Source organism: Narcine bancroftii, chromosome 14 (genome assembly GCF_036971445.1).
Source record: "Narcine bancroftii isolate sNarBan1 chromosome 14, sNarBan1.hap1, whole genome shotgun sequence".
Lineage (NCBI taxonomy): Eukaryota > Metazoa > Chordata > Chondrichthyes > Torpediniformes > Narcinidae > Narcine > Narcine bancroftii.
Window position 1 is genome coordinate 46,041,002 of NC_091482.1, and position 27,094 is coordinate 46,068,095.

At 45.7% G+C, this 27,094-nt stretch overlaps 1 protein-coding gene and 1 long non-coding RNA gene across 3 annotated transcripts in view; both read right to left on the bottom strand.

Moving 5' to 3' along the window:
- aldh1a2 (aldehyde dehydrogenase 1 family, member A2) overlaps positions 1-3,722 on the bottom strand; it is a 203,590-nt gene extending 199,868 nt beyond the window's left edge. The window contains exon 1 of one of the 2 annotated variants that reach the window (XM_069912020.1): positions 3,258-3,722. In XM_069912020.1, coding sequence (XP_069768121.1) covers positions 3,258-3,374 — 117 coding nt within the window. In that variant the 5' untranslated portion in view covers positions 3,375-3,722. The remainder of the gene's footprint in view (positions 1-3,257) is intronic. The other variant, XM_069912022.1, reaches the window with a different exon arrangement.
- A 13,210-nt stretch (positions 3,723-16,932) lies between these two features.
- LOC138749420 (uncharacterized) lies at positions 16,933-25,059 on the bottom strand. Its single transcript, XR_011348624.1, has 3 exons — positions 24,885-25,059; positions 22,995-23,084; positions 16,933-17,130 (listed from the first exon to the last, which is right to left on the bottom strand). It is a non-coding gene; the product is annotated as an uncharacterized lncRNA (long non-coding RNA).
- Positions 25,060-27,094: the final 2,035 nt, after the last annotated feature.

A 27,094-nucleotide genomic window follows, 5' to 3' on the forward strand; every position in this document is an offset into this window, starting at 1 on the left:
CCCGTGTTTGTCAAAGACAGATAGTACGAGCAGACAGTGTTGTGTATGTACAGGGACAGAGCTGAGTATGTGCATAGATAGAGAGATACTCCCACAAAGGCATGGGCATTCATGCATATTTGCAGAGATATGGAAACAGCTCAGCGTCTCTGCAAAGACAGAAAGTCAACTACACCTAGGGATCGTGTTGTGTATCTCCATAGAGTTCAATCAGAAAAACCGTGGACGGTGTAGTACACAGATGTGCTGGAGAAACTCAGCAGGTCACGCAACATCCATGGGAAGTAAAGGGTAACCCAGGTTTTGGGCCTGGACCCTTGGTTGAAGGGAGATGTCTGTTCTGCGTTATATAGCAAAGATAAAGACGCAGAACCAACGTTCCGGGCTTGAGCCCTTCATCAGGGAATGAGCAACGTTTTGTTCGGGCGCATGTCTACCTCGATGAAGGGCTCAAGTCCGGAACGTTGGTTCTGCTTCTTTATCTTTGCTACATGAAAGTCCACTGTTTGACCTGCTGAGTTTCTCCGGCACTGTGGAAATCGTGTTGTTGGTCAAGGTGAGCCTGAACCCCACTCCACTCTGAACGTGTGGGCTGGGCGAGGGAACCAGGCCACCGCTGGAAGTCTCCGAGCCAGTGGCTCTCCTTGCAAAAGAACCGCCTGTGCGGTGTCCGACTAACTCTGGGCAATAACCGAGTGGGGAAACGCGTGCTTTCATAATAATAGCCGGAAGATATTAGTGGCTGGCAGATTTGAGTACACTCTCTAGGGAGAATCGAATGGACATTTTGTTGCCTCTATAAAGGAAGGCATTTTTTTAAAGATTAAAACAAAACCACGGTAAATACGAGGTAAAGAGATATCACCTCGAAACTTCAAAGAAAACGAACCGCCTTGAGGAAGGGCTCATCGGGGATATCTCTTCCCCGCCTGTGGACACTGCGAGGCCGGCTGGGCTCCTCCAGCGTGTCTACAACAATCCCAGCGTCTGCGTCCTTTCGTGTTTCACTCCATATTGTTAAGATACTCAAGCCACCCTCTCTCACAGGCCACAGGTGATCAAAGAAGGCTGCAGATGTACGGGTCAGACGGCATTGGGGATTCGGCCCGAACCGGCGACTTGTCCCCGAATGCAGCCTTGCCTGCGGAGTCCGCCCGCACCGCTGGAAAGGCAAGGCTGCGTTAAGCCTCGGGTGGCCACAATGGGCAGCGAGGATAACCACCCGCCTTCACCGAGCGCCCGCCAAGCCAAGTTAAACACGCGAATTACAGCACTTTGTTCACCCCAAATAGTTTGTGGCCCTTCGATGCCACTTGTTTTTAACCGTCCCGTCCTAACAAAGACCGGGTGAGAAGTGTTCGCCGGCTCTCCGCGCTCCCCTTGGCCCGAATGAAGCGATCCCCGCCCGAGACTCGGCTAGGGAAGTTACCAGATGGCGGGAGAGCAAGGTTTCATTACCAATTAGATCTAAAAAAAAATCCAAGGCTCACATTACAAACCTTGCCTCATTTCAGCTGTTTGTTTTTCTTTATAATAAGTGGGAAAGTGGATACTGCATGAAAGCGCCGGCTGGGGGTGATTCTATCCCCAAACCACAGAATGGCCATAAATCTCCCTCACTCCCCGCCGAGACCCAATCGTGCGCAGAGAATGGTCCCAGCAGAATGCATCGTGCCCGCATTACTCCGACAGAGTTTAATCGAGTTTGCAAAGGTAAGATTCGCAATTTCAGAGGGAGGGGGGGTGGGGAAACATAAATTCGCGTTTATGGAATTGGAAATCCAAGCCGGAGATTGTTGGGTTCTTGATGAACCAGGGCATCAAAGGTTACGGGGAGATGGCCGGGCGTGGTTGAATGGCGGGGCAGACTCGATGGGCTGAATCGCCTTTATGTGCTCTTATGTCTTATGGTCTGAACGCGGCCGCTGACAGTGTGTTATTTATACCTAGAGATTTTATTGATCGCCCAATACAACTCAAGTAACACGAGAAAACTACATGGAAGCAGATATTTAGTTCCTCAGTTGGACTGTAAAACGGCGTGAAATTAAGAAAACACTCCAGTCCGATTGTGGCTTCCTGGGTTGAACGGGTCGGTCAGCGGTAGAACACCGACCAAAAGTTGGGGCGACGGTTTCCCTGGGACCGAGTCGCATGATCACGAGCTACGGAGAGGATCCCGCAACCCGACCGGTGTCGTCCACCACCACCCCCGGAGACCCCAGCCTGGCGCATCCCACCCAGATCGGAGGCGCTGTGGAATCCCCTCGCTAACACCCATCAGGATGCCGGCACCAAGCTAGACCCTGACTCTAACCTCTCTAGCCTTGCTCACAGAGGGCCCACCTTCAATATCTGTTGCCCTTTTATTTATTTTCTAAAAAAAGATATCGCCCTTTAGTAAAACTCTAGAATCTGCAGTAAAGTGGCTGGAGTAAATACACGACGCTGGAGAAATTCAGCTGGGTCAAACAGTGTCCTTTATGTAGCAGAGAGAAAGATACAGAACCGACGTTTCGTGCTCGAGTCCCTTCATCAAGGACTGGAGAAGTGTCGACAGGCGCTTGTACCTCCAGCCCAAAACGTTTAGGTTTCGCGGTGATATCTCTTTACCTCGTATTTACCGTGGTTTTGTCTTATAAAGCCCACTGTTTGAGTTTCTCCAGACAGAGTGATGGCCATCCGCCGAGAGGCTCCGGATGAAATGTCTCCGCGCTCCCGTTGTCAGTTTTATTACCCTCTGAAGAGGTACCTCGGGATCTAACCCACCTGCTGTTCTTATCGTCGTCTTTTTTAAAAGGGGGCAAATAAACAAAGGTCGGCGGCGCTCGGTGCTGGAGGCGGGAATGCCTGGACACCGGGTAAGGGTGGAGTCTCTTCCAGGGTTCGCACCGAGTGCGGGCGAAGGTGGTTCTGATACACTGTGTTGTGGGCTCCCACTGAACCCTCGCTGTCCCGAATGAATGAACCCCCGTCTGTGTGAACATCTCCAGATATCAAACAACGCTCAAGTCTCTGGCCGACTTTACCTCCTACGAGACCTGCTGAGCTCCTCCAACATTTCTGGGTGGTGACTACAATCACACAGCGTCTGTCTCGATTCTCCTGCTTCACCCCTCATCCAGATATCAGGACATAGTGGACAGCGGGTCGGGAGGGGAAGCAGGCGTCTCAGTCAACTGTTGTCTGCATGACAACTCCTCGCTTGATATCAATATACATTGCATAAATATATATATAAAATACCCAGCACGAACCTTGGTGTGCTTGATTTCCAGGTTGGGGGTTGGAGACGGGAGGAGTTGGAGAGACGCGATCAGAGCGGGCGGGTCAGCCTTGAGCTCGCTGGGCCGTTCGATCTCACTGGAAGTCATGTCGACCGATGCACACAGTCCGGCTCACGCAGGGTGTCGATTTGTTTTTCCGACTTTTGCTGATCGGAGATTCTGCCTTGTCTAGTGCGCTTGAGTTTTGTTTATAAGCAGGTGTCCGTCCGTGACTCCCTCTCCTATTGGGTAACAGCAGGAAGGGGGATGGACCGCAAATCATATGCTCCAAAAACAAGAATCACCAGTCGCACTCTTGCCGTTTCATGCAAGGCTGGGCCCATTAGAGACCCTCTCAGATTATTATTTCATCGTCGAAGACACTTCGCATCTGTACTGGCCGAGATCCTATATGCGTAGAGCCAGCTTTCTAGCGGTGGTCAGGGTGGGTGGGGGGGGGGGGGGAGAGGAAGGGAAGGAGGGAGGGTGAGAGAGGGAGGGATAGGAAGGGAGCAAAAGAAGAGGGGAAGAGGTAGGAGGGGAAGAGAGGAGGAGGAGGAGGGAGAACGAGAATCTGAGGCTATTATATACATGAAACTATATTTATGTGTTTATATGTATAGATGAAATACTTGTCCTGTATATGTATCGTTTGTCTGTATGTGTGTTTTTCTGGTTGCGTGTTTTCCACCGAGGACCGGAATACGGTGTTACGTCGGGTTGTACTTGTACAATCAGATGACAATAAACTTGAGAGAGTGAGAGATTTCATTCCATCGCACATGGATCCACCTGAACCTAAACCTGAAATGGCCAAATGAGTTGAGTTCAGAACGAGCTGGGGTAGAGTTGGGACAATGTCCAACTTCAATTTAAAATACAAAGTAACCGCGCAGGAAATAAACGTCTCCCCCATTCTCCGATCCCACCGACGGGTGCCACCCATAACCACAGAACAGAAACAGGCCCTTCGGGCCATCGGATCTGTGCCGAACTGTCCAGTTTCATCCACGCACCCGATGCATATTCTTCCATCCCCCTCCCATCCATGTACCTTCCCGCAGTTTTCTTAAATGTCGATATTGAGCCCGCAATTCACCACTTCAGTTGGCTGTTCGGCCACAATATTTCACCCTTAACCCTTCGCCTCTAGTTCTCACCCAACCTCAGTGGAAAAAGCCTGATCACATTTCTTCTATCTACACCTCTCATGATAGTTCTATCAAATCTCCCTCCTTCCCCCCCACCCCCCCCCCCAATTTCTCCGCACCCACTGACGGGTGCCACCTGTGAAGAAGTGGTAAACATAAAAGGGGTCCTCTGTCCGGGTTCCATTGTTACAAAAGGTCACACCGCACCGTCCACATGGGCCAGGGCGAGCCCCGACTTTAGAAAGCCCGCTGCTTTTCACTTTACATACGCGCACTTCATGTGAAAGAATATTCCAAGTGACAGCGATCTGTCCTGGTCAGCAGCGGGCAGCGAGTTCCACTGTTCGTCCGATTTCGCCATTTGCCATCGGTGCCCTGCATTTCTGGATGAATTCCGACCTGCAGACAGATCGATACAGAAGACCCTCATCGGTGTGATGCCTTTTTCTGGCTAAGATGTTATCGTTGGAAAGCGTTTTGTTTGGCAAGAGGGTTTGTAAGGGAGATTACACGCCTGTTGTTTTTCGGCGTTGTGTGAGACAGGGAATATTAAATGGGACCCATTAACAGTGTAACTGTGTTTGGAGCAGAACTCTCCTTCCCCAGTCAATCTCAACTCAGAGAATCGCACCGACAGCTGCTCCGAGCTGAGGCCCGATAGCGGATGCAGGCTGTGCAGCGACAGCGGACCCAAGTTGCGGACCGACAGCGGGTCCGGGCTGCAGACAGATAGCGGGTCCGGGCTGCAGACAGATAGCGGGTCCCGGCTGCAGACAGATAGCGGGTCCCGGCTGCACTCAGATAGCGGGTCCCGGCTGCGAACAGATAGCCGGCTTTTCACAACCTCCAGACCTAACCTAGCTTTTCCGCAGATGGGACTTCTCCTTGCCAATAACAACCACAGCTTTAAGTACACAAATCATCTTTTTGCGGAACGAAGCTGGACGAACTGGGCCCAAGATAAACGCGCGTTTCACTAACAGTCGGGATCTCCGCACATTTGGATCCTTCCGTTTAAAACTTACAACCGAATAATTGTCCGCTTCATTACAGCAATGCCCCTGGAGATAAGGGAGGTGCGGGGCGAGGGGGGTGAACTTCCCCCACCGTTAAATCCCCTCTGAGGTTCTCTCCTCGCTCATTTCATTCCGAACTTTCCAAATCTATCCGCACGAGTCAAGAGCAGAACTTTGAATAAACAATATTTCCACCATTCTCGGCACGGTGCAGGCCCTTCGGCCCACAATGGCGTGCTGATCCACATCAATCTAACCCTTCCCTCCTTCACACCCGTAAATAACCCTCTAATTTTCTCCCATCCGAGTGCCCATCTCAGAGTCCCTGCTGTACCAGCTTCCACCACCACCACCCCCGGCGACCCACCGGCCACCTCCTTTGGGTAAGAAGATGAGAGTTGCCTGATCTGGGCCGGGATTAATTTGTTCTCAAGGTGCCTCAGGCAAGAACGGCAAGGAGAAAAGGCTCCTTCGCCCAGCCGTTCTTCTGAGAACCGAGATTAAGGCGTTGCAGTATGATCTTTCAACCATAGTTTCGATGTAAGCCTTGGGGATTTATTGCAACAATATAATAAACTAGTAAAAACACGATGCTGGAGAAACTCAGCGGATCAAATGTAGCAAAGATAAAGATACATCACCAACATTTCGGGCTTGAGCCCTTCATCGAGATGACCTTGTATCTATAATCTTTGCTACATAAAGGACACTGTTTGACCCGCTGAGTTTCCCCAGCCTTGTGTTTTTACTCCAACCACGGTGTCTGTAGACTTACAAGAAACCAGGACTGGTTTGGGAATTTCCCACAGGTGACGGATCCGTCCCTGCGGAATCAATAGCAAACGTGTTATTGATGTCGAAAGCCCCGAGACGTAACATTGGGGCTCCGCGGAAATGACACATCTTTAAACCTGGCGGCAAATCATCGATCTCTTTGCAATGGAAATGACCGCCTCAGCCCTGCGTTTGTCAATGTTCATGGAATTGCTGGGAATCGTGCAGTGTTACATAGTTATCTTTTCCTTGAACAGAAAAGCTGTTTTCTTGCGGCAGAGGTTGACATCAAAGAAGAGACTGACAGAGATGAATGTAATCAAAACATCTCACCCGCAAGTCATCAGTTGAAACACACACAACAGACAAACAAGAACCCGGGTCCAGTGAACAACACCAGGCAGGGAAAGCGTACATGCTGCTCCTCCTGCCGGCCGCTCAGCGATACACTCGCTACCGTCCACGCCCAATTGTCACCTGTCAGCTTTGAGAAAAGGGTCTCACGAAGAGAACTAGACAAGTGTCAAACGTCTTTGCTAGAAACACCTTTGTTGGCCACCATATAATTATTATTTAGCTAAACACAATATGCTGGAAGAACTCAGCGAGTCAGGAAGAAAAATATGTTTGTGGCCTTTATCAAGTCTGATTTCTTTATTATTTTATTCTCACTTCCTTTTATCTTTTCCTGTCTTATTGTGGAGTTGGGTGCTGTATGCACCTAGGAAGCAAAAGCAAGTTAGACTTTCATGGCACCGGTGCATTTGTACTGTTGCATATGGCAATAAACCGTTTCCATTCATTAGAGAAAATCAAACGCTGGACGCTTGAGCAGTCCAAGAATGGCTGCAGGACCTCAGCAGTGGGTTAAAAAAAACAGTCAGTCAACGTCCCGGGACTGGACCCTTTATGGAGACTAAAATAAAAATGTGAAATTGCATGTGTAAAGGGGGAAAGATGTTGGGGGAAGCGGCCAGGGAACAGAAGGCGGAGAGGCAGAAAGAGAGGGAGAGGAGGGAGAGAAAGAGAAGGAGGAAATAAAGAGAGAGAAGAGAAAGAGGAGAGGGAGGGAGAGGATGAAATAGAGAGAGGGAGGGAGAGAGAAGAGAGGGAGGGAGAAATAGAGGGGGGGGGGTTCATTCCATCGCAGGTGGGAGGGGAGCAAGAGGAGGGAATGTAGGTCGTGAAATCACAAAAGCTGGGAACGGTGGAACCACATGAGGCCGGAGATCACCTAGAATTAAAGAAAGCAAAGTTCATGCCGTTTGGTTTAAGGCGATCACCTCAAGGCCGCTCGCTCATCTCCCTTCCCCCTTCACACAGGATTTTTAAAAATATCTTGGTCTTGATGAAGGACCCGACTGACCATTTTCACCCACGGATGCTATCAGACCTGCTGAAATCCTCCAGCATTTCATCGTCCACCCATTGTTGCCCAACCCGAGCTCCGAGATGGTCATTCCTTCTGTGTGACAAGTGAAATCCACACCGGTCCTCAATGTCAGCAGGCGCATGTGTCAAAGTGGATCCCATTGCTGCATTATTCTTATCTGGCTGATCGTTTATCTGACTGGGTTTGTATTGGTTCCGTCCAGTCGGTTTGAGGCACCACGTGGAGTCTCACCCGGGACGCGTTTCGCAGTCCAGACATCTTTGGTACCTTGTAACCAACACGCGTCCCACGACAACAAACTCACCTCCACCCCTTTCATCTGAAGCCCAGCACCGCGGATGGTGCAGTTCCCCTCGGTTGGCCAGGCGCTGAAACACCGTGTCCTGTTCCTCCCCTCTCGAACTGCCCGGTGCCTCGCAGCGGGCGATGGAATTGGTAACTTGGCCACTTTTATGGACTGGAGCAGATGGAGAAAAGCGGGACCAAATTGGTCGGAGAAGGACTTTAACACAAATGGGAAAAAAATGCACGTCTGCCTCTTTGTCAACACTTGTTTGTAGGCAGCCAACGAAACATATCGGAGGGAATAAAGCGCGTTGAAGTCCAAAGACCCCGTTACAACAACGGCAATTAAATCTGTGACATAATTTGATCCCAGTTTGAAACAAACGCGCCATTTCTGTTCAGAGAACAGTCCCCGTTCTCTGGAAGGCATCAGACGAGGATTTCATTAAATCGGTGTAAAACTGGGAGCGGGCTGCAGGTGAGACTGGAAGATTGTCTGCAAATGACTTACTGTGATTGAAATGACTTTCAGGGGCCTGGGATTTCCCCAAACTTAGGCCAACTATGGATTGTGAGCGTGGAGACTTGGTTCAGTGGGAATATTCAGTGGAGGAGCATCCGACCTCTGATGCAGCCAGTTCAGCAGCTTTAAGCTGTCATTTGTGAACATTTAGTAAACATTTAGTGCTGGAGAAACTCAGCAGGTCACTGTTGAGACCTTCATCAACAGTGAATATGGATTTGTATTTTTTCTCTTCCTTTTATACTGATTATATATTTTTCTCTGTGTTAGTTATATTTAAATTGTTGCTGATATGTTTTATGATCCTGGGAAGCTGCGGCAGTTAAGACTTTCATTGCACCTGTACTTCATACTTCAGTATATGACAATATTGTGTTTTCTTTTTAATCTCAAAGGTACAGCTCTTCTACTGAGCCTTGCTGTCTATTTGTACCCTTCATGTTGTGCAAGCTCAATGACTTTTTCCACAGAATGGATCTGAAAGAGAGGGGAGAGATTTAAAAAGGTCCCGAGGGACACTCACAGGGTGGTCTGTATCTAGCATGAGCTTGCAGAAAAAATTGTAGAAGCAGGTGTTATTTTAACATTCAAAAGATATTTGGATTTATGGATGGGGGTGGAGGGGTTAAGAAAGGTATGGACCAAATGTAGGACCAACCCAGAATGCCAACTTGGTCAGCATGGATGGGTTGGGCCATGGGGCCTGTTCCGTGCTGTATGTCTCCGTGACTCTCCTACCTGTGGATGAGAACCTCACCTGACAGGCACAGCTGAGGCCTTTTCCACACAACCCTCAGGGACACAAAGTGATCACTGAGTCAAAAAGACCTTCGACTGACAGATGATCTCTCATTCACAACAGCCACCAGGGTACACGATTGTTCAACTACTCATTAATTCCTACCATCGTTTTCAATAACTTGTCCCTGTTTCTAAACATTTTAAAGGCAAATATTTTAAAACCACACTTGCTGAAATCCTTTGCATTTTTCAGAAATTCTTCATGATAAACTAATGGACAATTTATATTTTTATGTAAATTTATTTTAATATAACTTACAAGTTGTTAGACAGCCCTCAATATAAGTAAACTCAGAATCAAAATGATCCCATGTCACGAAATTTGTGCAAACATTACTATAAAATTACATTTCAAAATAAACAAATTAGTTCAAAAATAGGATAAAGTGAGGTAGTGTCTGTGGTTCATTAATCGTTCAGGAATCTGATGGCAAAGGGAAAGAAGCTGTCCTTGTGCTGCTGGGTATTCATCTTCAGGCTCCTGTACTTTTTTCCCGACGGTAGCAGTGTGAAGAGGGCATGGCCTGGGTGGTGGGGATCCTTGAGGATAGAGGCTGCTATCTTCAGACACCATGTCTTGTAAATGTCCTTAACGGATTGGAGACTGATGCCCATGATGGCGTAGGCTGAGTTAACAACCCTCTGGAAATTTTTTTTTCCCTGTCCATACCAGACAGCGATGCAACCAGTCTGAATGCTCTCCATAGCAGAAATTTGGAAGAGTCTTTGGTGACATACCAAATCTCCTTACAAACTTTGTCCACTGAGGTAAATGTTCCTTTCTCATGTAATATCTATGATAGACTTGTAAGGAAAAGGTTTGTGATATGTCAGTGAGATAAGTCATTGTTTCTCCCCCCAGCACTAACTGCAGCTGAGGAAAATCCAGGTGGAGACATTCCCTGGCACCATTGACGATGGCTTGCACTCATGTGTCTGAGACAAAGGGAAATGAGCGGGTGTATGTGGGCAACTCCAGCAGGTTTGGCTGGAAGAGGGTTCAGGGCAAATTTTACCCAGAGTGCAAAGTGACACTGCATCCAAATGAATGGTCTATTGAGCATTGCTTGGGTCTGTCCAATTAAGAGTTCCATGTTAATTTTTTTCCAAGTGCTTGTCAGAAGATAGCTTTAATTAATTGTAGAGGATTTTTTTTTTAATTAGAGATACAGCACAGTTATAGGCCCTTCTGGCCCACGACCCTGTGCCGCCCAAATAGATCCATATGACCAATGAACCTACTAACCCCTATAGAGTGGAGGGTCATGTGGGAACCGGATCAGAAGTCACCACATCTGTCAATCAAGGTCAAGACCACCCACACTGAGCACTCACCTTGTCATTGGCCTTTTCAAAAAAACACACACACACACACACACACACACACACACATTGCCACTGGCTCCTTTAAACACTTGCCCTATTTTAGGGAGACCACTGTCCAGCAGAGGGGTATACCGTCCAACCTATGAACCCAAGCTCCACTCCATGTCATGAGTCAGAGCTTGACACTAGAGAATCGATATCAAGGTGTGTGCCTGTGGGGCTTTGTGGTGAACTCCAATGGACCGTCATGGTACCATGTTGCTTCCCCTTAACTAATCTTAATGCCGTACCTGCATTGGGTCGAGGGGTGGTGGGTACTGTCATTGCATATTCTCTACATTACCTTTACACAAGCATGGTTTATAGTCATTGCTTGTTTACCTGTTCCCAATGTACTTTGTGAGAGTGAGTGGTGTGATTCTCCGTGGCAAATTTCCCTCATGGGCAAATAAAGATTTTTGTTACAACAGATCTGTGTCCAGACTCATTCATTGCTCTTAGAAGCCATTGAACTTGTTCTTTATGCAACAATCCCACACGTCTTTGGAATGTGGGAAGAAACCAGAGCACCCGGAGGAAATCTCTGCAGAGACACAGGAAGGTACAAACTCCTTACGGACGGTGGCAGATTTGAATCCAGGTCACTGGCTCTGTAATCACATTCCACTCACATTAATCATGCCACCCCATGAGTTCTGTCTCTTCTGGCATTTTTACACAGAAACCAGAATTATTCCAAAGAAAGTGAGCCTGCCTACCTGCAGTGTGCACTTTCACTCTATCCCTAACCCTAATGTGTGGCAGAGTTTGTCGGAGGGGGAACATTGTATTCATTGGGCCTGTGTCTTATGGAGAGGTTGCGGTTAATTTACACTGCAGCCGCTCCGTAAAAACGTGTAGGTGTATGAGTGGAAAAATTATGGGATGGAATTTGCATTAAAAAATTCCATCCCAACATCTTTACACTGCCACTGGAGCAGAAAATTTCCTGAAAAAGTACCCAACAATCCTTTGATCCAAGATGGGAAATGGATCCAGGCCTTCCCAGTGTAAAAAATTGTGAAAACTGTGAAAGAGTGTCAAAGCTTGTTGAAGGTATTTGACATTCTTACAAGCTCAAGAAAATAAAGCTGCCATTATACCTTTTAAATTTTATCACCTAACAAGATCGGGTTGGGGCAGCATGGTTGCCATGGTGGTTAGTAGAACGCTGTTACAGCACCAGTGATCAGCACCGGGGTTTGAATCCCACACTGTCTGTAAGGAGTTTGTACGTTCTCCCTGTGACCATGTGGGATTTCCTCAGGGGCTCCAGTTTCCTCCACCTTTCAAAACGTACCGGGGATGTAGGTTAATTGGGTGGCGGAGACTTGTGGGCCGAAATGGCACATTACCATGCTTTATGTCCACATTTAAATTTTAGAAAAAAATGTATGGTAAAAATAATTAAATGCATTGATTTAACTTGCATGAGAAAATCAAAGGTAAATGATCTGAAGGTTTTCTGCCTTGTGACCATTCTTTACTCACGGGACATGCATCTAGTTCACTCTGCCTGTATCCCTGTGCAACATCCAAGCAACCTGTTGACTCTGATCTACTGTTGGACACTGTGAGGTATCAAGCTTTGGGGCATTATTGGGAGATCAGCTGCAATTAGAGGTTGGGGGCTTTTATTTCCCCATGGAGCAATAGAACATTACAGTGCAGAAGCAGGCCCTTTGGCCCATCTAGTCCAATCTCATTGACCTGGCACCTGGACCATAGTGCTCAATACCCCTCCCGTCCACGTACCTGTCCAAATGTTTCTTAAACGTCAAAATGGAGCCCGCATTCACCACTTCAGCTGGCAGCTTGTTCCACACTCCCACTACTTTGTTGGGAAAAGTTCTCCTCCAATGTTCCCTTTTAATCAGCCGTTCTCAATTCTTTTTGTGGCTGTGGCCCTCTTAGGGCTCTGCTCAAAGTTTATGGGCCAGCTTCCCTGTGAAGCAGTCTGGTTTAGTTGGTTTCTTCCGCATTTCAGTCTATGACCCTCAGGGCTGCTTTAAAATTTCACCCTTAACCCTTGCCCTCCAGTTCTTGTCTCACCCAACCTCAGTGGAAAAAGCCTGCTTGTATTTACTTAATCTATACCCCTGATAATTTTACCTCCCCTCATTCTCCGACATTCTGACACTAGCCTGTTTAACTTTTTCCCGTAACTCAGTTCTTGAAGTCTCGGCAACATCCTTCTCTCCCTGAGAAACTGGCAGAAATATTATCCATCTTAGAACATAGAACACAAGTACAGGCCCTTCAGCCCACAATGTTGTGCTGACCCATGTAAACCTGCTCCACAACAATCTAAACCTTCCCTCCCTCACACACATATCCCTCTATTTTCCTTACGTGCATGTGCCGATCTAGAGTCTTTTTAATATCCCTGTTGTTTCAGCCACCGTCATCACCACTGGCAATATATTCCAGGCACCCATCACTCCCTGCATAAAAAAAACTTAACTCTGACATCTCCCCTAAAATTTCCTTCACTCACCTTAAATGGATTTTCTCTGGTGTTTGCTATTGTTGCCCCGGGAAGAAGGCTCGAGTGATTCATTGCCTGATTCAAGGCAGCGAAGTTGCGTCTCCACACAGTCCTCAGATTGCTCCTCTTATGGGACTGAAGGCGCTGCTGGTGAAATGGACATTTTCTGTGGATGCAGCTGCTGAATGCTGGTCTCACAAACTGTCGGGCGAAGAGGACAATATGGATGGGCTTGCTGCTGGCCAGGAGAGCCAGAGAAATGACTGGGGCACGTGCTTTAGCTTGAACTGTGTTTTCTAGTCAACACGTCTGAGGAGAAGATTGGATTAAAACATTTTGAGACTTACCAGATGAAAAGTCCCCCATTACAAACACATTACAAAATGTGTTTTCTCCTGGCACAGTTAGACAGCAGTGCAATTATCTCCAGGCTAGAGAGGGGTTTGCAAGGACTATGGATGAATATCCTGAAGTTGTCTCATCCCACACGGTGGAGGAATACAAAGGTGATCACTCAGAGGGAAAGGAGTACAATCAAAGGTCACTGCCTCGTTACATTGCCACCAACCTACTGCAGTGGGATGCATCAGCTCACCGCCTCCCCATCTCCAGCTCCTCCTTTTTGGTCCTGCAAGGAGGGGATGGTGCAAGTGATGCAAGCAGAAGACTTGGGCAGGTTGAGATAGATGCTCACTGATCTTCAAGATGGATTGAGCAGATGGGATCCCTTGATCATAACAAATTTGAGAGGGATTTATTTCACTGAATGTGGGCAGTTCATGGTTGACCAGGATGAGCTCCCAGTTGCCTTCACGGGCATTGCACAAGTGAACTTGGACTCAAATGTGCAATGCTTTGCAAATGACTGATCCTCATAAGTGATGAATAAAATTGTGGCTGAAATTGTTAAATGGCAGAAATGCTGAAGGAACTCAGCAGGTCTTGCAGCATCCACAGGAGGTAAAGATATGTATGGGGCCTTCAAGGGATGAGGACCTCAGGTCCGAAACATCAATTACATATCTTCACCTCCCACAGACACGGCGAGATGGCTGAGCTCCTCCAGTGTTTTTACTACGATCACAGCGTCTACCAGACTTTGGTGCTTCACTTTGTTAAATTATAGCCCAGAGGCCAAAATTTGGGGGGATTGATCTCATTGTCCATGGAAAACTAGCTTTGCTCCATTCTTCATAAAGGATGATGCAGTAAAACCTGGCATATGGAACCCAGTTCTATTTCGAATCACAGTCTCCTGGGAGGAGCCTGGAGAAGCATTGGACAGATGAGAGATTCTGTGAAGCAGTCACTGAGATGGAAAAGTACTGCAGATGCCTTCTCCTTTTAAAATCACTCAACGGTCTCTTAGATGCCTGACTTGGTGGTCACCTCCCTGTTTGCTGCCAGGTGTGTGAAGACAGTGTAGCTCCTCGCTCAGGTATAGATCTTGATGTTTTGTGTATTCGCAGTTAGCACAATGCTGTTACAGGGCCAGTGATCCAGGTTTGAATCCAGCACTGTCTGTAAGGAGTTTGTACGTTCTCCCCATATGGGGTTGTAGGTTAATTTGGGTGTAATTGGGCAGCACGGATTTAAATGGCCAGAAATGGCTTCTATTATGATATGAATAAGTGCGGTGGAAATGACCATAACCCAGCTCTGTCGAGTAGGGGATAGATAAGGAGGACAATATCAGGGGTCTTCCCTCCATCATTTTTAATACAAACCTATTCCTGCCCGACTGTTCATCAAAGTGGTCCCTCGCTGATGTCCAACTCTGTCCTCAGCTTTAAACCCCCCCCCCTTGTGAATTATTCACAATTATTTTCAATTGCCCAAAATAAGTTGAACACAAGGGCAGCAAATGTCCAACCCTTTCTGATATTAACTCTCCCCATTTTCTAGTTGTCATTGGGCTCTAAATACACACATGAACCATTAAAAAGTCACCTGTACTTTGACCTAGTAATTCCACCCCATCTCACCGTCACTGAAAACCTTCCCTTGGATATCCAGTGCTTCTCTCTGGCTTGCTGGATAAAAGCTATAATGATTTCCTGCAAATGATCCTGAGCTAATCCCACCTAATTTGATCTCAAATTCTTACTGCATTGTAATCGAGCATCCAGGCTCCTTCATACATGGATTCATGACCAATGTTATCCACCTCTGCCAATTTCATGTGGCTGCAAACCAACCTGATCCTGGACTAGTTTTAGCCTGTCATTATTGTCCATTGTGACAAGATACTCGGTCATAACTGCATAGCATTCTACAGCAGGAAAATGGGGCCCAACTTGCCCACGCCTACCAAAATGTTCCACCCACGCAAGACCCACTTGTCTGCAATTGACACATATCTCTCTAAATCCATCCAATCTATGTATCTGTCCAATTTATTTCTTAAAAATTGCAATAGTATCTGCATCAATCACCTCCTCCGGCAGCCCATTCCAAACATCCACCACCCTCTGTGTATAAAAGGTACCCCTCAGGTTCCTGTTAAATATCTCTCCCCCTGTCACCTTAAATCTATGTCCTCTTGTTACCGATTCCCCTGCTCTGGGCAAAAGGCTGTGTTCACCTGTTCTATTCCCCTCATGATTTTGTGCACCTCCACGAGATCACCCTTCATCAGCCTGCGGTCCAAGGAATAAAGCCCCAGCCTGCTCAACCTCTCCCTGTAGCTCAGGCCCCCGACTCCTGGCAACATCCTCGTCAATCTTCTCTGCACCCTCTGGTTGCAAAATTTGCAACATTTTGTAATGGCATTTTTGTTGGATGTCTTTTCTTCCTTTAAAATTCCCTTTAAATCAACAATTGTAACAAGGTCTTGGCTCCTTCTTATACATTTCTCCTGCAGTTGCACGAAGTACATTCGGAATATCCGACCATTTCTGCTACCTTAAGGAAAGAGGTAGCGGTGCCTCAAGACTCGCACCACCAGATTCAGGAACTGCTGCTACCCCTCCACCATCAGACTCCTCAACCACAAACTCAATCACTTAGGGACTCTTACTTGTGCACTTTATTGGTTTTTCTTTGCTCTCTCTGTATTGCACATTCTTTACCTCTTAACCGTTCTTTTATTTGTTTACATGTTTATACTGTGTATGGTTTATTTTTTGCACTACCAATTAGTGGTAATTCTGCCACGCCTTCAGGAAAAGAAATCTCAGTGTTGTATGTGACGTCATATATGTACTCTGACAATAAATCTGAATATGCAAATAATGCTGAAATAAACTGCACTTATCAGGGTTAACCGAATGCAAAATGTAATGCTGGTGTCCAAGGTCATTTGTGCAGTCATGACATTGAATGCAACCATAGAGCCATAGAATACAGGACAGAAACAGGCCCTTTAGCCCTTCTTGTCTATGTCAAATTATTTAAAATTTAGACATGCAGCACGGTAACAGGCCATTTCGTGCATGAGTCCGTGCCACCCAATTTTCACCCAATTAACCTACACTCCTGGTACATTTTGAATGGTGGGAGGAATCCGGAGCCCCCGGGGAAAACCCAGGCAGACACAGAGAGAATGTACTGACTCCTTACAGACAGCGCAGGATTTGAACCCTTGGCCCAGCAATCTGCAGTCTGTGTGGGTCCTTCCACTGCCATTTGGCAACAGCCTCACAGCCTATGTGGTCCTTCAGCCGCTGAGCCCCTCGCTGGCCCGCTTCCCTGTGGGGTCGTCTCCTCTGCTTCTTCTTCTCAATATGGGGGGGGGAGGTGGGTGCTGGGGGGTGATTTCTGGTGCCCTTTGCTGGCCCACTGCTCCCCAGAGTCTGCAACCCCTCCTGCCCAAGCACCATCTTTGGTGCAGACCACCGTGGTTACGGGATGTTAAAGAAAAAACATTGGTTCCTCATATAGGCTGTTTAAAAGTCTGTACAGAGTTGTCAGCATCAGGACCGGGCAGTAGGACACAGTGGAGCAGGGCAGTGTCTCTGCTCACCACTCTCCCAGGTCTGCACCAGCGCCATTGCTGTCCTTATAGCAGGGTTGGCCAAATTTGCTTAATGCAGGAACCACAGATGATAAACTTCATATGTTTGAGAGCTGCAAGACATGAAAAAAATATTACATACACGTTTTTACTCTTACATGCACAGTTTATTACAAAAAAGATATATAAATGTTAAGAATTACATGTACGTTCATGTACGTAGTTTTTTAAACTGCTAATTTGTATTAGTTTCAATGATCAAAAGTTCACATACAGTGTATACTCATGTAATAGTCAAATTTTGTGGACTAATTTTTAGGGTAAAATTTAGGGGTTTGACTATTACACACAACCTAGTTTTGACCGCGTTAAGTACCTACGTCACTTTGGATGTCAGGAGTTCGGATGGACGGCTGGGTGACCGGGACCGGGTGGCAAGTCTGTGGTCAGGGAGTCAGGGGGCTGGGACCAATGGTAAATCCACGGTTAGGGCCTCAGGTGCTCGGATGGATGGGCGGCCAGGGCCAAAAATAGGGGTCCGTCTTTTACGTGGCATCGACTATTGCAGACATATATATGGTAAATATTTTCAATTGCAAGCCATGCCCACTACCACCGCCATTGTGAGGACCAGCGCAGCCAACATATTTCCGTGAGCCGCACAATATATCAAAGGGCTGCATGTAGCTCTTGAGCTGTGGTTTGGCCATCCTGGTTTAGAGCATTTCTGGTATTGCTGCTATTGTTTTTTGGATGGGTCCATTTATGGGAGTCTCAGTCAATATGTGGAAAATTAAAACCTCCTACAATCACAAGCTTATGTTTCCTGCAGCTGTCTGCTATCTCTCTACAGATCTGCTCCTCCAATTCTTGTTGACTATTGGGCGGTCCAAAATACAACCCCATGCGAGTGGTCATACCATTCCTGTTCCTCAGCTCCACCATACAGCCCCAGTAGACAAGCCCCCTAGTCTGTCCTGCCTGAGCACAGCTGTGATATTTTCCCTGATGAGCAATGTCACTCTTCCCCCTTTCACCACGCCCCCCCCCCCCACCTCCCATTCTATCACTCCTAAACCAACAGAAGCCTGGAATATTGAGCTGCCAGTCCTGCCCCTCCTGCAACCAAGTTTCACTCATGTCCACAATGTCATAATTCCACATCTCAATCCATACTCTAAGCTCATCCGCCTTTCCTACTCATTGAATGAAAATAGATGCAGCTGAGAACATTTCCATTGCGTACAACTTCCAGCGGTGCATGCAATTTTAACATAATCTTTTCTCTCCTCCACTCCTCTATCTGCTCTGGCACTTTGGTTCCCCTCCCCCCCAAATCTTATTTAAACCCACCGGAACAGCACTAGCAAACCTTCCCGCAAGGATAATAGTTCCCATCCAGTTCAGATACAAACCATGCAATTGGAACAGGTCCCACTTTCCCTGGAAGAGAGCCCAATGATCCAGAAACCTGAAGCCCTCCCTCCTGCACCAGGTCTTTAGCCATGTATTAAGTTGCATTATCCTCCTATCTCTAACCTTACCCAGCATGTGGCAATCCTGAGATCACAACCATGGATAACAGGGTTAATACCAGAACATGTTTTAGAGGGGGCATCTGGCTGCTCACCCTCCTCCTGAGATAACATGCCATCTGGGATACTCAAACCCTTCCACAGAACCACTTATCTATCCCCCTAACTATGGAATCCCCTATCATTGCAGCTCGCCTCTTCTCCTCCCTTCTCTTCTTAGCCACAGGAATAGACTCCATGCCAGAGACTTCCGTGCCAGATACTAGTTCACTTTGGCTTGTCCCTGGAAGGTCACCCTGTGCCCCCCCACCCCCAACAGTATCCAAAATCGTATACTTCTTATTGAGGGGAATGGCCAGCAGTGTCTGCCTGTTCCCTTTCCCTCTCCTGACGGTCACCTATCTACCCTCCTCCTGCCTCCAAGGTATAATAGTGTCCCTGACTATCACTCTCTCTGCCTCCTGAATGATCGAGAGTTCATCCAACTCCAGCTCCAATTCCTTAACCCAGTTTGTCAGGAGCTGCAGCTGGATGCACTTCTCGCAGATGAAGTTGTCATGGATTCTGCTTGTAAAGGTTAAAACCTTGTGTTTTTGATTCTTAGTTAATGTTATGCTTGTCTCTAAGAAAGACTATTGTTTGTAGTGTTACATAGTGACAATAACGTAACATGTCGTAATATCCGAGCAGACGAAGAGTTTGCATTTCATTCTTTGATGAACTATGAAGAGAATGTGAACTCGAGATAATTTTCTTTGAATTCATCTTATTTCTTCTTGTATATCTCTTTAAAGTTGAATATCGTTATATCTTTAAATACAGTAAATGCATTTAATTCATTGTTATGAAAACCTTAATGCAAAGTTATGCAAAATGTTTATCCTTTTTATCAACAAATTAAAACTACATAAAGCTGCATCAACAAAGTTTGGTTTATTGGATTAATAAGATAGTAACTTGGAATATCATCCCCATGTTCCCTTGAAGATGACACGATTTGAAATTAGAAAATACTAGAATCTGGAAAGGATCATCTATAGTGCTGGCTTCCCTAACAACCCACGTTCTACAAGTGAAGCATTCATTCCTCTGCCTGCCTTGGCTGCCATTCCCATTGTCAATGATTAGAGGAAAAAATATATCTAAAACCTGCCCTTACCTGCTGAATCCTTTTTGTTCCTCAAATGGGGTGGCCCTTTCTTAGTTTAACTCCTGCACCACCACCTCATTCACTATTCACCAAAGCCCCTTGAGCCAAACCCTTTCCACTCTGACCATGACCACTCCCTCAGTGACCACTCCCCAATGACCACTCCCTCACTGACCACTCCCACAATGACAACTCTCTCAGTGACCACTCCCCCAATGACCACTCCCTCAATGACCACTCTACTGCACAGACCCTCACTTTTATAATGATGTTCGGGTCACCTGACCTCGATTGCTCTTCAAATCTTGAACTCGGCTGCCCAGACAACTGCTATCAGTATAATTAGTTTAACATCTACTTCCAGATGAAACAAGTTCTCTGAGAGCATTGATATGCCATGATCATTGACCATGAGAAAGTAATGACCCCCATGTTCGGAATATTGGCTGTGCTCAGAAATATTCAGTGTTTTGCAGGGGCCATAAACTGCCTCCAGTCTTCTTGTTGTGGCCTCCTCTACATCGGAGAGATTGGATGCAGACTGGGGGATTGATTCATTTAGCTCTGCCTGCTGCAATGGTGGGGATCTCCCAGTGGGCAACCATTTCAATTCCACGCCCCACTCCCACATCAACATGTACAGCCAAATGGAGGCCACCTGCACGTTGGAGGAACAACACCAATCTGTGCAATCTCCAACCAGATAGCATTGACACTGACTTCTTAGTTTCTGTTTGGCCCCTCCACTGACTCCCTTTCCTTCCTTATCCCTTTCCCTCTTTTCCTCCAGCTCACCACCCCCTACCCTCTCCATTCAGAGAGTTATCTCCTCCCCTATCATTTCCCACCTGGTTTCTCTTCTGCCCTCTCACCTATGACCTCTTGCCTGTGGGCCTGCACCCTTCCACCTCCACCTCCCTCACCATTTTATTCAGGCACTTGTCTGCTTTTGGTTCATACCTTTACAGGCGGCTCAGGCCCGAAATGTCGGTTACCTATTTTTGCTACATAAGGAACGTTGTGTGACCTACTGAGTTTCTCCAGCACTCCTGGGTATTGAACTACAATCACCGTGTCTGCAAACTTTCTTGTCTAACTCAATATTGATTAGTTGTTCTCAGGTGAGAAACCACAAAATCTGAAAATGTTCAACATTCATACTGCCCAGTTCTCAAAAAAGATTGATGTTCACTCTTCAAAACATAACTAACCAACCATACCCATCTGAGTTTCTCCAGAACTTATGTGCATTGCATTCAACCCCACTGTCTGTAGACAATCCTGCTTAAGTCAATGCTTCGAAACTTGACCAGACCCAAAATGCTGACTGACCATTTCTACCCTCGAGTGCTCTCCTGACGTCCTGAGTTCCTCCAACAGATTTTTGTGTATTTCTCACCAGCGAGCAGGTTATTAGAATGTAGGAGCCACATGATGGCACTGTCGACAAAACTTTGCATACCATGATGATGGTTGAGATAAGACTGGTGCCAAGCAACTGGCTAAATTCAATCTCCTTTATCAGCTGGATATGAAAAGGAACGGTTTTGCATTGTTGAGTCGATGGCAGTGTTGCAACTCTACTGGAACATCTTCACTAGAGACGTGATGACATCATGGGAAAGTACAACGCTGGAGAAACTCATCAGGTCAAACAGTCTACTTTATGTAGCAAAGATGAAGATAGAGGACCAATGTTTTCGGCTGGAGCCCTTTATCAAGGGATGAGCAAATGGCAGGCAAGCGTTCAGCAGAGGTAAGGTGGTGGATAGTAAAGAGCGGGAGATTTCCGTGTTCATCTTTGGTCGGCTGCCATTAGATTTCATGGAGACAACACGGATAACATCCAAGGACATTACCTCCTAAATGCAGCCAATTTGGCTGTTACCTGCTTTCTCCGTCATGGGACGTTGGCTTCAACAAGACAAATCAGCAATGGGAAAAAAAATTGCTATTTTATATTTATATTGTAAACTAAGGTGATCCAATGAGTTAACTCCATGAAAGTAGTGAATAATAATGATAAAGAACCTTCAAAGGTATGTATGGTAGCTGGACCCTCAAAGATATGTATGGCCACTCGACTAGTGTTCAAGATACCAAACTAATGATCTGGGGACGTGATCCAATAGACTAGCAAGCCACTAAACTGTATCAAGCTACTAAAAATTAAGTAAGAATAGATTGGATGGGCAACCCAGTATTGGAGTAGGCATTCTAAGTCAGGTTACTGCTCACCTTGACTAATCTTCTTAATCGGCGTGTTCACCAGGTGGACTTTCAAATCCATTGGGCTGGATGTGATTTTGTCTTTTTTCAAACACCAATGTCCTCGTTCACTACCGTTATGAAGTTAACTCATTGGAGCACCAGAGGTTAACGACATTGCTTTACTTTACAATGTAAAGCCCATCGCTTTTCTCCACTGTGGATTTGTGCTGTTGAAGCTCATTCTCCTCAACTGACCCCATTCCTACCCTTGTCTTTGTGGATACAAATCTTCAGACACAATCACAGCGGGGGAGCATTGCTCAGTGGGGCTACCTTGCATGACATAAAGAGGGGAGTGTTGCAATATTGTGGCATGACAATCAGTTGATAAAGAGTCATTCGATAGTGAGGGAAGGTTTTACAAGGGAACACCACTTGATTTGTAGTTGCATGATATTGTCTTTAAAGATATCTGAAGTGGAGTTTCTCCAAATATAGTGAATCACTTTTATATAATAGCATCATTTCTATATACACATAAAGTGGAATTACAGCCAACATTTGGGAAGTCGTACTAATAAAAGTTTCCAGTCCAGAGTATAGTCCAAACCAGTGATCACTGAAGGCTCCTCATAGTTAATGACTCCATTGAGCTATCACTGGAATGTTTTTCAAACCATTGTGAGTTTCCAAGCACCAGTTGCATTGCATAAAAAATGCCATAGGCACCAATTCTTTACGATAAAAAGGTTTGATTCTAATTGAATTTGTTACTTGATTTATTTTAATGTTAATAATGTGACCTCCCACATAAAACTGACAGTTTTATGAAACTTCCTCTTTGACCTTGCTCTTCATTCCAAGACATACTCCGTAATTGATATCAGCTTCATTCTACAGCCATTGTAAATCTAAAAACCCCCCCGACCATGGCTGAAATTAAGCTAAATGGCAGCAGAATATAATGGAGAAAAATTTACTTGCTGCAAGGTTCTACATAAAAATAGTCCCCAAGGACATGATGTATATAATTTAAATAATTTGCAGTGCAAATACTGGGGCAAAAATCTGTCGTCCTCACCTGTTGTACAGATGTGCTGTTCTGGTGTCCATTTACCCTCTCTCTGTCCGTTCTATCAGATAAAGTAGACAGTTACTGGAATAAAACAATCTGTAATCGATAAAATAATAGGTTTAGGATTAGTCACCATGGTGAGATTAGAAATAAGCAGTAAAAAAATTACCTCTATCGTGAAGTGTATTTAGGCTCAGCGGTATTGTGTTTAATGTCTGAAAGATGGTCCCCGACATACATCCAAGTTCCGTTCTGACCGACTGGTCGGATCTCAAAACGGACGTAAGTCAGACGTATGTTACTCCGGGCCGATGTGTTCTTGAACTGGAGCCGTGACACTTCGACAACAGCCCAGCACGCCTGGCACTGAAAAGATCCATTGTCCACCATCACCGGCACCCGACCTGTGCTCACCTCCCCTACCTCGAACACTGGGTCCACCACCAGCTTCGTGACATTATGCAGCAGCGGCTTCTCGGAGATCTCCCGGCCCGTGACCACCACCATGTTGATCCATCAAAATAACAGCCTCTGGATCCCATGGACCTGACATGTAATTTTTATATTTACATATATATTTTATTTATTCTTTATAATTAGTAATTTTTTTTGGTCCTGTGTATGGATGGTCATAAGTCACATAGGTGGTAAATAGGGACCACCTGTATATTGCATGAAAGCATTCATCAGAACCAGATTTTTGAATTGTAAACTAATTACAATCCCATTAATTGATTTGCCAGGTGTGACAGCACAGCTTCTGCTTGTGAAATGAAGTTCGCACCTCAATGTCAGACTGGATGTGGTCAGGTTTGAGGAACATTGAACATGGAGCAGGGAAGCACAGGAAAAAGCACCTCAACTCATCAAGTCTGTGCCTATTGACATGATTCCCATCTGCCTACACGTGGTCCACGTCCCTCCATTCCCGGCCTGTTCCCGTGCCCATCCAAAGGCTTCTCGGCCATTGCTGTCGTAGCTGCTTTCGCCATCTCTCCCTGTAGCACATTCCAGGAACCTGCCACTCTTTGTGTCAAAAACATGCCTCACAAATCGCCTCTGAACTGCCCCCTCTCATCTCAAACCTATGCCCCCAAATATCAGTATTTCCACCCTCAGACAATAACTCTGATGGTCCACCCAATCAATACTCTTCATCATTTTATTATCCTCTATCAGAGCCTCCCAGTTTGACACTCCAGAGGAAGCCTCTCAAGTTATTCCACCTCTCCTGTCTGAGAAAGCAAGTGTGAAAGTCATGGATACAGCACTTTCTGCTCAGGTGTCACAGACACAGCTGGAAATTCTATCTGTGAGTTAAAATTTACTAAAACCATACCAAAAGAATGCAAAACCAATTTGATTTGGGCATCACATTCGGCAAAGATACTTGGACTGAAGGCCTTCTTCCTGAGCTGCACTGGAACCAGTAGGTTAGGAAAAAACTCAATGGAGTTGTTAACTCAGCCAGGCTTCAGTCTTCACTCCATCGAGAACATCTGCAAGAGGCGGCCTTTTAAGAAAGTAGCCTCTGTTCTCAAGGGCCCCCACCACCCAGGCCATTCCCCCTTCACTCTGCTACCATCAGGAAAAAGGTTCAGGAGCCTGAAGACGAGCTCTCAGTGGCAGAAGGACAGCTTCTTCCCCGCTGCCATCAGATTCCTGAAAGACACTGCCTTACTTTTACGTTTTTTCTTTTTATTTGTCAGGTGGTTTATTTGAATGTTTCCCCCGGTGACGCTGCTGAAAAACAATGAATTTTGTAACATGTTCATGACAATAAATTCTGGTTCTGATACTGTTATATGTTAATAGGTTTCCACAGTTACATCGAATCCTAAAAGCCATAAATTACAAATGCATTGAAATAACATCACAATTACGCCTGCTCTGTACCTGAATTTGGAGAGGAGGGAGATAAATTGTTGCCTGCCTACACCAGAAGGAGTGCAAGCCCTCCTCCCCCATGGTTAAAACTGCACCACATTCCGAGCACCAATCTGACTCTGTCGCTACCTTTGGCAGATACCATTGACATTGTGAAGGTGCCATTTCAACTCCTTTCATCATGGTTTCCTGGAAAAGTAAGACCTGTATTTATCTAGCATGACAGAGTATATAGAAATGTTTTTTTGGGAGATAAATTGGGAAAGGTTTTTAAAACAGATCTTATTTGAAATACTGGAGATATAGTGGCTTTTTACACCTTTTTGCAAGAACTTTGAAGAGTGCTCAAGAAATGACACTAATGGATTATTGTTTATCAAGGCAACAGTTGAAAGAGCAGGTTGGAACCGCTGCAATCTGAAAGGAGAATTTTCTGTTGTAAGAGGGTCATGTGGTTTTGTAAGCAGAGAGAGTCAACGGGCTTTCTCTCAGTCAGAGTGTTTGTGTGTGTGTGTGTGTGTGTGTGTGTGTGTGTGTGTGTGTGTGTGTGTGTGTGTGTGTGTGTGAGAGAGAGAGAGAGAGAGAGAGAGAGAGAGAAGCAGAGATCACTTGACAGTGACAGCCAGTAGAAGTGGGATTGGAACCGAACAAGCTGGCAACCGTTTGGAAGACAGCCTGGTCGAAGCCCTTGTGGCTTATGCAAGAGGATAGGACTGGCTGTCTAATGTCTCACTTGGAATAATAGAAACAAAAAGGAACTCTGTGGTGACCTGAAAGAAAGAGGATACCATCTGGAAAACCCTGAAGGGGCAAGTTTCATCAGCGAGACACTGAGGAGACTGATGGAAGTGTCAACACATCTCTCTCTGAAAACTGACAAGAACCTTCCATTTACATTTCGAGCACCAAAGCCTGGTGAACTTTATAAATGTTAAATGTTATACTGTGCACAGTATAAGAATTGCCTGCAACCAGTAAACTTGAAGGAATGAGAAGTGAGATTGGACTGTGAACCAAAGGGTTTTTCTGAACTTATACACACATTACATACACGTGCGCTTAGAATTAGAAGGGGGTTAAGTTAAGTTAATAATAAGTTAAAGTTTGATTCTGTTTTCATGTTTAAAGATAATTAAAAGCAAGTTTTGTTTAAGTTACCATTTGTCTTGGTGAATATCTACTGTTGCTGGGTTTATGGGTCCTCTGGGCTCGTAACACTGGCATCATCTGTGACCTCATAATTATCCACAAGTGCATTGAAGCCAATAATCTTCAAATGAAGCCACTGTTAGGGCATAAATGCAAGAAGGAGGGAATCATTCTGTTCCTCCAGTCTGCTCCACCGTTCACAGCTGAACCCTCACCTCATTCCTACGTTCTGCAGTCACCCAGGTGATTCCCTTCAGATCAAACTTACCTGTTGTTGTGAGGTTGCTTTCACCCTTCAACTCAGATGCAAGTTGTGACAATCTGCTCACGCTTACTCAAAGTTTATTCCCGTAATAGCTTGGAAATCTGCAACACAATTTTCAGTTCTTTTTTCTTTATACATTAAATAGCCTGCTATTTTTCTCTTCGATCTCTAAATGAGCTTCCAACAGGATTTGTAAAAATGAGACGGAGAGTAACAAAGCATTTCTGGCATTGAAATAGCACGTAATAAAAACACAGACTGCATTAAGTGATTTTAATGTTGGGCAAGTGTTAAAGGTATTTCAAATGGTTTTATGTAGGCAGGGAGATTCAGTTACAACTTCGGCAGCATCTTAACTTAATGTTGGTATCAGATGAAGCAAACATTCGCCCTTTTACATCCTTATCGCAGGGCTCACTTTTGTTGAATAAGAATATGGGCTCTTTACAGTTGAGAATATTGCCATTCCCTTCCCTTCCCTTCCGTTCCCTTAAAGCTTTTCCCGTGAATATTGGGGACAGAGTCCGTTTCCACCGTAGCTGAGTTGGCTCCTAAACCCTTATATCCTCACATGACAGGGACATTGTACATCCTCCCAAGTTTTTCGACCTCTGTACATTGTAAACCTATAAACAGCACAATGTCATGTGATTTGAGTGGCCACAGCAGCTCACCTGCATGCACTCATGAATTGAAATTTCTTCTTCATTATCTGTGGCCTATTTGCTTATGCCAAAAAATAATTCCCATGACAATCATCTTTCCAAAGATATACTTTTAACTATTGTGTTCAGTTACTCTTTTC